Raw genomic sequence first — 12,922 nt, forward strand, 5'->3', positions numbered from 1 at the left:
CCCCGGCTGCTTGCCGTGGCTCTGAGCTGTCTGGCCTCTGCGGAGTCTCCTCCTTTCCCAGCTGCTCCTCCAGCTGGCCCGCTGGCCTCTCTCCAGTTCCCACAGCAAGGGGAGTTTGCTCCCACCTGAGAGCCTTTATCTGGTCACCTTTTTGGCCCAAAGGCTTTGCCCATGGTGCTTTACCTGATGTCTCCCCCTCGCCTGAGGCTCTTGGCTTCGAGTTGTCCTCCCCAGATTTCCCCCCACACTCTCCTAATGGGTTATCCCAGTTATTCCCAGTCACAGACCTGTGTTCATGACCTTCACAATGCTGTTCTCAACATGCAATTTATCTACTTGTTTATTGTCTGTCTGTTCCCAGAGAAAATTCTCCAGAGCCCAGTGCTTCTCCTTTCCAAGGATTGTAAACTCAGCATACAGCCTGGCCCCCTGACCCATGATGAATGAACAAAAGACTGTCATGGTGAGTGAATGGTTTCCTCTCTGATACATTCTTCCTGTTACTAAAGGTGTTACCAGCTGATTAATAAGCAAAAGATGATCCAGTCCACCTTAGTCAGATAAGCTCAGAGATAGAACAAAGGGCCCTTACACAAACCTACAGGTACGCTTTTAGACATTTAAGAAATCCTCCAAGTCATGATGAGAGGGCTGACACCAGGCAAGATCCTTAGGCATTGAGTAGGGACCCTACTGAACCCCTAGGGGCCAGGGGACCCCACGGACTAAATGACCTTGAAAAGTGAAAGCACAAATTGCTCAGTTGTATCTGACTCTTTGTGACCCCATGGACTTTACAGTTCATGGAATACTCCAGGCCAGAATACAGGAGTGGGTAGCTTTCCCTTCTCCGGGGGATCTTCCCAACCCAGGGATGAAACCCAGGTCTCCCACATTGCAGGTGGATTCTTTACCAGCTGAGCCACAGGGGAAGCCCAAGAATACTGGAGTGGGTAGCCTATCCCTGATCTTCCCAACCCAGGAATTGAACTGGGGTCTCCTGCATTGCAGGCGGGTTCTTTACCAACTGAGCTATTAGGGAAGCCTAAATGACCTTAGTGGGATGGATGTCCTCAACGCAGCTGGCATTTTTCATCAGTCTGATGTCTGGCCTTGAATTCTTCTGGGGCATTCAGTTTCCTGACCCATATGAGCATTTAATGACAAATTAATTTTTTTTTAAGCATGTTCTTTCTTTAAGGAGTACTTGTCACGATAGAATTCTACAGTTGCAGCCATTTTCTTTCCCAGGAGACCTTGGGTCGGGTCTGCTGCTGCTTCTTCCCAGGAAAGTTAACATAAATGTTTATTGGCGGTACAGTCGTCAAGAAAATAAAGTTGCTGATTCATTGCCTTACAATGAAACCCTTTGTTTTTCCCTCCTCTTCCTTCCTCTTTATAAGGAGACATTTCCGAGAAAGGGCACACTTCAGGGACCCACATCTTGGGATATTTTCTTGGTTGCCTATGTCTTCTGTCTGCAGACTGTGGGTTCCTGTAACAGCTTGGGGATCAGCCTTTCTCTTTCCTCTGCAGTATCACCCCTCTAGGGTCTCTGAGGAACAATGGAAGTCTTAGGGCTCTTCAGGCTGGAAGTGAGTGGCCCCATGGTGACGGTGGCCCTGTCCGTGGTCTTCTTGGCCCTCCTGAAATGGTAAGTGCAGCCAGTATTCCCAACCACGGTGACATTGTCAGAAATAGCAGTCGCAGAGCCATGCTGGAACCAGGGTGGGGTCTGTGGGAGTGTGTTTTTCTTCCTCTCTAATCTACAGGGAGTTGAGTATTAACACAGCTTCAGAATTAAAAGCAAACAGCCAGGTTAATCTTTTGCTCTAATGCATGCGATGGAGGTGTCAGGAAAGGCTGGTGATTCAGTGACTGAGAACGCTACACATAATTAAGTTTGAGATAGAGGGAGAAAGCAACAGATTGGCAAGGTTTGGGCAGAAGTATTTCCTTGCATCCCCGTCCTATCTCCCCAGGCTGGATTTACAGCAGATTCAGCCTCTTGGTTCTGATGACGTTAAAAGCAAAAAAAAAAAAAGATAAAGGAGCTGTCCGGCGACGTGGTCTGGCGACGTGCATGGGAAAGTCACTGCGAAGGGATTTCTGTAGGTTTAAAGATAAAGAGGTGGAACTAATTTCCTCGTTTTCTAATATTTGATAGAAAGGGATGAATGAAGTGTGTGCAGTGCCACCAAGTCTGAGACCTGGGAGGATCTCAAATTTAAACTGGAAACAACTCCCCGTGATCTTGTTAATTCAACAGAAGGTTTTCTGAAGTCTGACTTGATCAGAGACTGGATGTGAGGCCCCACAATATGCTTCATTTATGCATATTCACCTTGTCAATGAAAGTTACTAAATTACCCACTCCATCAAAAGCACCTGGATTTAGGCAGCTCTGGTTTTTGAGGGGAAAGTGGAAAAAATAATGGAGAGTTTGAGTTTGAACAGAATTTCAATTTACGTTTCTGGTAGTAATAAAGCCTCCTCTCGATTAATAACTGGGAAAGCACTTTGAAAAGCATCAAGCATTATGCAAATGTGAGGTATTATTCTTTTGGAATTTGCATAGCTGAAAATGGAATTCACGTTTGATGTTCTATGATGATGAAATTACTTCTTGGAAATTGGCTCTGAAACCCAGCTTCGGTCCCAGTGCTGTTTTGCTTTCTAACTGGTTTAATTATCTTTTGAACTTTTCTCAGTGTGGCTTATCTTGCCTTGAAACCAGCCACATGCAAACCCAGGAGCAAGTGGTAGGCTCCCTCCCCCACCCTGCTCCATCCTTCCATCCATCTCAGCGTGTTTCTGCTCAGAGATGGACTTAGCACAGTGCCTGATATGTTCTGGGTGCTTAGTAGACATCAGCCAGTATCATTAACTATCGTTTAATGTGACCTAAACACAGAGGGAAATAAGTCTTTTGTGCTTCAGGTATATTTAAAATTTCTCATTAATATGCTTATTAATATTAATTTCTCATCAACAGTTGTGCACTGATTGTAATTCTCAAAGAGTGTCCTGTTGGAGGCCCCCATGGTCTCACAGCATCCATATTTCTATTGTACACTTCACTTCACTTCTGTTTCTGTCTTATTGGGTCTTTTCAATTTCTATAGTCTTAATTTCCAGCTCAGTGCCTGATATATATAGTATGGCTCTGATAAATGTCTGATGAATGGGTGAGTGAATTGCATATATTAATGTTGTGCTTGTCCTGGAAAGGGGCATGTGTCCTGAGTGATAAGCTGCTGTAACTGGGTGTTTCTAATCAGCGTAGATCAGAGTCACAGCTAATAACACCATACCATTCAGCAAGGCAGTTGTGCATTTGTAATCTGTTCCGGGGCCATGCTAATAACTTGGGTCAAAGACACTGAGATTAGAGAGAGGCATGAAGCGGAGGTGGTGAATAGGAAGCCAGAGGCGACTTCTATTTGTTCTTGTGAAAATATTTACCGATTTGTTCATGTGTACCAGGCATGGCGTGAGGCCCTGGTACAAGGTCAGAAAACAGGAGGTCTAGATCAGATGCCCAAGGTGGGGGAGATGTGAAGGTTGTGGCTGAGCTGGCTGTCTGGGGAGGATAATGCTGAAGAGGAGGAGCCTTGAGGGGCCGTGGATGTGGTTCTTATACCCTAGGTCTATCCCGGATCAGCTCAAGGTCACCATCCTTGAGCTCTCAACACTTGTTTTCCAGGCAAAACTCCTGAGAGAAGTGAAGTGAAGTGAAAGTTGCTTAGTCGTGTGCGACCCCTTGGACTATACAGTCCATGGAGTCCTCCAGGCCAGAATACTGGAGTGGGTGGCCTTTCCCTTCTTCAGGGGATCTTCCCGACCCAGGGATCGAACCCAGGTCTTCTGCATTGAGGTGGATTCTTTCAGCTGAGCCACAAGGGAAGCCCAAGAATACTGGAGTGGGTAGCCTATCCCCTCTCCAGTGGATCTTCCTGACACAGGGATCGAACTGGGGTCTCCTGCACTGCAGGTGGATTCTTTACCAACTGAGCTATCAGGGAATCCCCAAGACTCCTGGGCAACAGACATCAGCTTGAATGAGGCAGGGCCTCCCTCCCGCTTCATTTTCTCGACAAGATGCATGTGGGAAAGAGAAGGGCACTCAGGGAGAGCTGGGGGTAGAGAGACCCTCACAGCATCTGCCCCCAAGGAGGTCTTGTGCAGAGTGCAGTTTTGAAGGTTTAAACTCCTTACTCTTTCTTGTTAAGAGTTCTGCCTGCCTCTGGACCAGGAGAGCGTGCGATAAGAGTCTCAACTCTGGGAAGGTAACACGAGGAGGGCCACTTCTTGCCGGCTCCACCAGCCTGGGGGTTCATTCAAATCAGGGGCGAGGTCCCGTACCTCACTGCAGTTCTGGAAACTTCTGTCCATGACTTGCCTGTTCTAGTGTCTGGTTTAATGCAGGCAAAATGAAGAAGTCCACATGGCACTCAGGATGTAGGCTTTGGTCCTCGCCTCTTGCAGCAGCTTCATCCCCCAGACCCTGACTCCATCCTGTGGGCTTGGCAGTTCCATGAATGGCCACGTGCTCCATGCATCCAGGCGTCTGTTCTTGCTGTTCTCCATGCTTGGAATCCCCTTTCTCTCCTCTTTCCTTCAAGGAGCTCAGTGGCACCTCCTCACTGAAGGTTCTGCTTGCCCACGGCACTGACCAGTCCCACTCACTGTGGTTTTCCTTGTTGTTCTCACCTCTGTCCCCCGCTCCTCCACAATGCATGCATGCAGTTGGTGCTTAATGAATGTTGGCTCTAATCTCCACTGGTATTTTCTTGCTGGCTCTTCCCTTAGATGTCATAGCTCAATACAAGTCTTAATTCTTCTGCCTACATGCATCATCCTTTTCCTATGGCCTTTTCAGTTTGGACCAGCTTGGGGTCCATGCTCTAATTGGACCCCAACAGGTGTGCTGTTTTTGGATCTCTACTCACCTTGCAGAGCAAGACTATGGCATGTACTTAAACATTTCATTATGAAGTATATGTATGAATTTAGAAAGCAGAATAGAAAAGAATCAATTTCATTTTAAAAGAGACTAAAATAGTATATTTTGATAGTTTTCCCCTAAAGGTATTTGATACAATTTTTTTGATGACAGTCACTAAAATGGATAGTTATGAGGCTGAACAGTGTGCACTGGGGTCTAAGGGGCTCAGGGCTACTCCCCTGGGGGTTGGAGCTGGGGATGTAGGATACATTAGCAAGAAGCCCACGAAGCTTGTGATCAAAACATGTGACAAAACATCTTAAAATCTCATTTTTCTGTATAAAGTTGTTTGAAATCCTGACTTTTGGAAGAGATTTATGTCCAAGAAGTAAGTGGTGTGAGTTAAATAGTGCTAGAGGCAATCTTGCCTGGCAAATCCCATGGATGGAGGAGCCTGGTAGGCTGCAGTCCATGGGGTCGCTAGGAGTCGGACACGACTGAGCGACTCCACTTTCCCTTTTCACTTTCATGCATTGGAGAAGGAAATGGCAACCCACTCCAGTGTTCTTGCCTGGAGAATCCCAGGGACGGGGGAGCCTGGTGGGCTTCCGTCTATGGGGTTGCAATGGGGTTGCACAGAGTCGGACACGACTGAAGCGACTTAGCAGCAGCAGTAGCAGCAGAGGCAATCTTAAGTACAATGTAATTAAACTTTGAGCTGGCAGCTTTTGGTAAGATGAGGATTTCTTTATTAAGAAAGAGTGTAAAGTGAAGTGAAAGTGAAAGTTACTCAGTCGTATCTGACTCTTTGTGACCCCATGGACTATACAGTTCATAGAATTCTCCAGGCCAGAATACTGGAGTGGAGTAGCCTTTTCCTTCTCCAGGAGACGGATCTTCTCAACCCAGGGATCGAACCCAGGTCTCCCAAAATGTGGGCCGATTCTTTATCAGCTGAGCCACAAGGGAAGACCAAGAATACTGGAGTGGGTAGCCTATCCCTTCTCCAGTGGATCTTCCCAACCCAGGAATTGAACCAGGGTCTCCTGCATTGCAGGCAGATTCTTTACCAACTGAGCTATCAGGGAAGCCCTAAGAAAGAGTGTAAGGATTCCCTATTTAATAACATGCAAATATACTTGCCTGATCCACACAGACAGAAACTAGATTAGTGGTTGTCAGGAGCTGGAGGAGAGGAGATGGGAGTGGTCGCTGGTAGGTGTGGAGTTTCTTGGGGATGATGAAAATGTTCTGAAATTAGATAATGCTGATGGTTGCACAACTCAGTGAATATACTAAAACCACTGAATCATATACTTTAACAGGATGAATTTTATGACATGTGAATTATATCACAATAAAAAATTCATCTGTACAGGGGAAAAAAAAAAAGAAAGCAAGAGAAAGAATGTAAGGAAATAGCCCAAATATTAATGGTTGTGGTTTAATTGCAAAGTCGTGTATGATTCTTGCGATCCCATGGACTGTAGCCTGTCAGGCTCCCCTGTCCATAGGATTCTCCAGGCAAGAATACTGGAGTGGGTTGCCATTTCCTTCACCAGGGTATCTTTCCCACCCAGGAATCAAACCTGGGTCTCCTGCATTGCAGGAAGATTCTTTTCCAACTGAGTTACAAGGAATAGTGTGGGGTTTTTTCTTCCTTTACTCTTTCTGCATCTTTCATATTTTTAAGACAAATATCAATTACTGAGCAAAACAACAACAAAAAAGGTTTTACTAAAAAGAGTAGGGAATTCCTCCTCTGTAGCAATGAAGAGGAAAGCAGTCTTATGCTTTGAACATGGAGGTTTCAAGACGTAGTCTCCAATAGCAGAGTAGAACATACAGGAGAATTTAGAATAATCGGGAAACTTCCTGGCTGATGAAGCAGTGAGGAAAGTAAACTGAGGTTGTTGCGATAAGTGGCTAAAGAGAGAAGAGCTGTCTTGGGAAGGTGGAAGGGCTCTTAATGCCAAGCTGCATTTAAGTCTGAGGAACCTGAGACCCAGAAATATAAACCAAATGGACATTAAAATAGGAAACAGGGTAAGTTAGTGTTCTGATCAAGTCTCATTCTCAGTTTAGTTCAGTTCAGTCACTCAGTCATGTCCAACTCTTTGTGACCCCATGGACTGCAGCACACCAGGCTTCCCTGTCCATCACCAACTCCCGGAGCTTGCTCAAACTCATGTCCATTGAGTCGGTGATGCCATCCAGTCATCTCATCTTTTGTCATCCCCTTCTTCTCCCGCCTTCAATATTTCCCAGCATCAGGGTCTTTTCCAGTGAGTGAGTTCTTTGCATCAGGTGGCCAAAGTATTGGAGCTTCAGCTTCAGCATCAGTCCTTCTAATTAATATTCAGGACTGATTTCCTTTAGGATTGACTAGTTTGATTCCCTTGCTTGACTCTCCCTTGAGAGTCCAATCTACTCTCAAGAGTCTTCTCCAACACCACAGTTCAAAAGCATCAATTCTTCGGCACTCAGCTTTCTCATTCTAAGTCTCATTCTAAGATCAGATCAGATCAGATAAGATCATCCTCAGTCATGTCCAACTCTTTGTGACCCCATGAATCGCAGCACCCCAGGCCTCCCTGTCCATCACCAACTCCCGGAGTTCACTCAGACTCACGTCCATTGAGTCAGTGATGCCATCCAGCCATCTCATCCTCTGTTGTGTCCTTCTCCTCCTACCCCCAATCCCTCCCAGCATCAAAGTCTTTTCCAATGAGTCAACTCTTCACATCAGGTGGCCAAAGTACTGGAGTTTCAGCTTTATCATCATTCCTTCCAAAGAAATCCCAGGGCTGATCTCCTTCAGAATGGACTGGTTGGATCTCCTTGCAGTCCAAGGGACGCTCAAGAGTCTTCTCCAACACCACAGTTCAAAAGCTTCAATTCTTCGGCACTCAGCCTTCTTCACAGTCCAACTCTCCCATCCATACATGACCACAGGAAAAACCATAGCCTTGACTAGACAGACCTTTGTTGGCAAAGTAATGTCTCTGCTTTTCAATATGCTATCTAGGTTGGTCATAACTTTCCTTCCAAGGAGTAAGCGTCTTTTAATTTCATGGCTGCAGTCACCATCTGCAGTGATTTTGGAGCCCAGAAAAATAAAGTCTGACACTGTTTCCACTGTTTCCCCATCTATTTCCCATGAAGTGATGGGACCGGATGCCATGATCTTTGTTTTCTGAATGTTGAGCTTTAAGCCAACTTTTTCACTCCCCTCTTTCACTTTCATCAAGAGGCTTTTGAGTTCCTCTTCACTTTCTGCCATAAGAGTGGTGTCATCTGCATATCTGAGGTTATTGATATTTCTCCCAGCAATCTTGATTCCAGCTTGTGTTTCTTCCAGTCCAGCGTTTCTCATGATGTACTCTACATATAAGTTAAATAAACAGGGTGACAATATACAGCCTTGACGTCCTCCTTTTCCTATTTGGAACCAGTCTGTTGTTCCATGTGCAGTTCTAACTGTTGCTTCCTGACCTGCATACAAATTTCTCAAGAGGCAGATCAGGTGGTCTGGTATTCCCATCTCTTTCAGAATTTTCCAGAGTTTATTGTGATCCACACAGTCAAAGGCTTTGGCATAGTCAATAAAGCAGAAATAGATGTTTTTCTGGAACTCTCTTGCTTTTTCCATGATCCAGCAGATGTTGGCAATTTGATCTCTGGTTCCTCTGCCTTTTCTAAAACCAGCTTGAACATCAGGAAGTTCACGGTTCACATATTGCTGAAGCCTGGCTTGGAAAATTTTGAGCATTACTTTACTAGCGTGTGAGATGAGTACAATTGTGCAGTAGTTTGAGCATTCTTTGGCATTGCCTTTCTTTGGGATTGGAATGAAAACTGACCTTTTCCAGTCCTGTGGCCACTGCTGAGTTTTCCAAATTAGCTGGCATATTGAGTGCAGCACTTTCTCAGCATCATCTTTCAGGATTTGGAATAGCTCAACTGGAATTCCATCACCTCCACTAGCTTTGTCCGTAGTGATGCTTTCTAAGGCCCACTTGACTTCACATTCCAGGATGTCTGGCTCTAGGTCAGTGATCACACCATCGTGATTATCTGGGTCATGAAGATCTTTTTTGTACAGTTCTTCTGTGTATTCTTGCCATCTCTTCTTAATATCTTCTGCTTCTGTTAGGTCCATACCATTTCTGTCCTTTATCGAGCCCATCTTTGCATGAAATGTTCCTTTGGTATCTCTGATTTTCTTGAAGAGATCTCTAGTCTTTCCCATTCTGTTGTTTTCCTCTATTTCTTTGCATTGATCGCTGAAGAAGGCTTTCTTATCTCTTCTTGCTATTTTTTGGAACTCTGCATTCATATGTTTATATCTTTCCTTTTCTCCTTTGCTTTTCACTTCTCTTCTTTTCACAGCTCTTTGTAAGGCCTCCCCAGACAGCCATTTTGCTTTTTTGCATTTCTTTTCCATGGGGATGGTCTTGATCCCTGTCTCCTGTACAATGTCACGAACCTCATTCCATAGTTCATCAGGCACTCTATCAGATCTAGTCCCTTAAATCTATTTCTCACTTCCACTGTATAATCATAAGGGATTTGATTTAGGTCATACCTGAATGGTCTAGTGGTTTTCCCTAGAAATTTCTTCAATTTAAGTCTGAATTTGACAATAAGGAGTTCATGGTCTGAGCCACAGTCAGCTCCTGGTCTTGTTTTTGCTGACTGTATAGAGCTTCTCCATCTTTGGCTGCAAAGAATATAATCATTCTGATTTTGGTGTTGACCATCTGGTGATGTCTATGTATAGAGTCTTCTCTTGTGTTGTTGGAAGAGGGTGTTTGTTATAACCAGTGCATTTTCTTGGCAAAACTCTTTGCCCTGCTTCATTCCGTATTCCAAGGCCAAATTTGCCTGTCACTCCAGGTGTTTCTTGACTTCCTACTTTTGCATTCCAGTCCCCTATAATGAAAAGAACATCTTTTTTGGGTGTTAGTTCTAAAAGGTCTTGTAGATCTTCATAGAACTGTTCAACTTCAGCTTCTTCAGCATTACTGGTTGGGGCATAGACTTGGATTACTGTGATATTGAATGGTTTGCCTGGGAAACGAACAGAGATCATTCTGTTGTTTTTGAGATTGCATCCAAGTACTGCATTTTGGACTCTTTTGTTGCCCATGATGGCTACTCCATTTCTTCTAAGGGATTCCTGCCCGCAGTAGTAGATATAATGGTCATCTGAGTTAAATTCACCCATTCCAGTCCATTTCAGTTCGCTAATTTCTAGAATGTCGACATTCACTCTTGCCATCTCTTGTTTGACCAGTTCCAATTTGCCTTGATTCATGGACCTGACATTCCAGGTTCCTATGCAATATTGCTCTTTATAGCATTGGACCTTGCTTCTATCACCAGTCACATCCACAGCTGGGTATTGTTTTTGCTTTGGCTCCATCCCTTCATTCTTTCTGGAGTTATTTCTCCACTGATCTCCAGTGGCATATTGGGCACCTACTGACCTGGGGAGTTTCTCTTTCAGTATCCTATGATTTTGCTTTTTCATACTGTTCATGGGGTTCTCAAGGCAAGAATACTGAAGTGGTTTGCCATTCCCTTCTCCAGTGGACCACATTCTGTCACATCTCTCCACCATGACCCGCCCGTCTTGGGTTGCCCCACGGGCATGGCTTAGTTTCATTGAGTTAGACAAGGCTGTTGTCCTAGTGTGATTAGATTGACTAGTTTTCTGTGAGTATGGTTTCAGTGTGTTTGCCCTCTGATGCCCTCTTGCAACACCTACCGTCTTACTTGGGTTTCTCTTACCTTGGGCGTGGGGTATCTCTTCACGGCTGCTCCAGCAAAGTGCAGCCATTGCTCCTTACCTTGGATGAGGGGTATCTCCTCACCACCGCCCTTCCTGACCTTCAACGTGGGATAGCTCCTCTAGGCCCTCCTGCGCCCGCACAGCCACGGCTCCTTGGACGTGGGGTTGGTCCTCCCAGCCACCGCCCCTGGCCTCCGGCGTGGGGGCGTGGGGTAGCTCCTCCCGGCCGCCCCCCTTGACCTCAGACGCAGGGTAGCTCCTCTCGGCCGTTCCTGCGCTGTCGCGGTATGGTACTCTCGGCTGCTGCCCCTGACCTCAGACGTGGGGTAACTCCTTTTGGCTGCCGCCCTTCGGGCTTGGGGTCCTCCCGGCTTCTACCCCTGACCTCGGATGTGGGGTGGCTCCTCTCTGCCGCGCTTAGCGCGCCGGTCGCAGCCGCCTGCGCTCATCAGGTTAAATTAAATTGTGAATAGTGATCATTAAGACAATGAAAAGGTCCATCCCTGTCTGTACCTGGAAGTTTCTTTCTCATAGAGCTTGCTTTCCATGTAGAAAAACTAGATTCTAACTCTAGCTGCTGCTGCTGCTGCTAAGTCGCTTCAGTCGTGTCCAACTCTGTGCGACCCCATAGATGGCAGCCCACCAGGCTCCCCCGTCCCCTACATCTAATTTCAGACATATTTAAAAGAAACCACTGGGACTTCCCTAGTGCTTCAGTACTAAGACTCTGAGCTCCCAATGCAGAGGGCCCAGGTTTAATCCCTGATCAAGGAACCAGATCCCACATGCCACAACTAAGAGTTTGCATGCCACAACTAAAAATCCTGCATGCCACAACTAAAGATTTCACATGCTGCAGCTACAGATCCCACATCCCTCAACTAAGACCTGGCACAGTCAAACAAATATTTAAAAAAGGAAAGAAACCACTGCTCCCAGGGTGCAATTTGGTTCAATGTATGCAAATCAATAAATGTGATACACCAACATTGACAGAATGAAGATACACCACATTAACAGCTAATCTACAATTATCTCAATAGATGCAGGAAATGCATTTGACAAAATCTGACTTCCTTTCATGATAAAAACTCTCAAAAAATTAGGACGGAAAGTACCTCAACACAATAAAGGCCATAGTTCAGGACAAGGTCACAGCTAACATCATACTCAAGAGTGAGAAGCTGAAAGTCTTTTCTCTAAGATCAGGAACAAGACAAGAATGCCCACTTTTGACATTCAGCATAATGCTAGAAGTCCTAGCAGAGCAATTAGATAAGAAAAGGAAAACATTGATATCTAAATTAGAAAGGAAGAAGTAAAACTATCTGTTTGCAGAGCATATGCTCCCCCCACCCCACCAAAAACCATTAGAACTAATGAATGAATTCATTAAAGTTGCAGGATACAAAATCAACATAAAAAGGTCAGTTGCATTTCTACAGACTAACAACAAACTTTCTGAAAAAGAAATCAATCCCATTGACAATAGCTTCAAAGAGAATGAAATACTTAAGGATAGCTTTAATCAAGGAAGTAAAAGATCTGTACGCTGAAAATTTCATCAATATGCCATTGATGAAAGAAATGGAAAAAGCTACAAAATACATGGAAAAAAATCCCATGTTTATATGTGGGAAGAATTAATATTGTCAAAATGTTCATAGTACCCAAAGTGATCTATGGAGTCAATGTAATACCTATCAAAATTCCAATGGCATTTTCCACAGATAGGAAAAAAATCTTAAAATTTGCATAGATCCACAAAAGACTGAATTGTAAAGTCACTGTTGAGAAAGAAGAACAAATTTGGAGGCATCACATTTTCTGATTTCAAACTATATTACAGAGTTATAATAGTCAAAACATGTGGTTCTGGAATAAAAACAGACACATGGACGGAGGAGCCTGGTATGCTGCAGTCCAATGGGGTCACTAAGAGTCGGACACGACTGAGCAACTTTGCTTTCACTTTTCACTTTCATGCATTGAAGAAGGAAATGGCAACCCACTCCAATGTTCTTGCTTAGAAAATCCCAGGGACAGGGGAGCCTGGTGGGCTGCCGTCTATGGGGTCGCACAGAATCGGACATGACTGAAGCAACTTAGCAGCAGCAGCAGCAACCATAAATAAAAATAAACCCAAATCAGATTAACAACTTAAATGTAAGACCTGC

At 44.8% G+C, this 12,922-nt stretch overlaps 1 protein-coding gene across 4 annotated transcripts in view; it reads left to right on the forward strand.

Moving 5' to 3' along the window:
• The first annotated feature begins 1,392 nt into the window (after positions 1-1,392).
• The window catches only part of TBXAS1 (thromboxane A synthase 1), a 173,922-nt gene continuing 162,392 nt past the window's right edge, over positions 1,393-12,922 (forward strand). For 3 of the 4 annotated variants that reach the window (XM_006078775.4, XM_006078777.4, XM_006078776.4), the window contains exon 1: positions 1,395-1,654. In XM_006078775.4, coding sequence (XP_006078837.3) covers positions 1,566-1,654 — 89 coding nt within the window. In that variant the 5' untranslated portion in view covers positions 1,395-1,565. Of the gene's footprint in view, positions 1,655-12,922 lie in introns of all 4 variants that reach the window. The other variant, XM_006078778.4, reaches the window with a different exon arrangement.

This window comes from Bubalus bubalis, chromosome 8 (genome assembly GCF_019923935.1).
Source record: "Bubalus bubalis isolate 160015118507 breed Murrah chromosome 8, NDDB_SH_1, whole genome shotgun sequence".
In the NCBI taxonomy this organism is placed as follows: domain Eukaryota; kingdom Metazoa; phylum Chordata; class Mammalia; order Artiodactyla; family Bovidae; genus Bubalus; species Bubalus bubalis.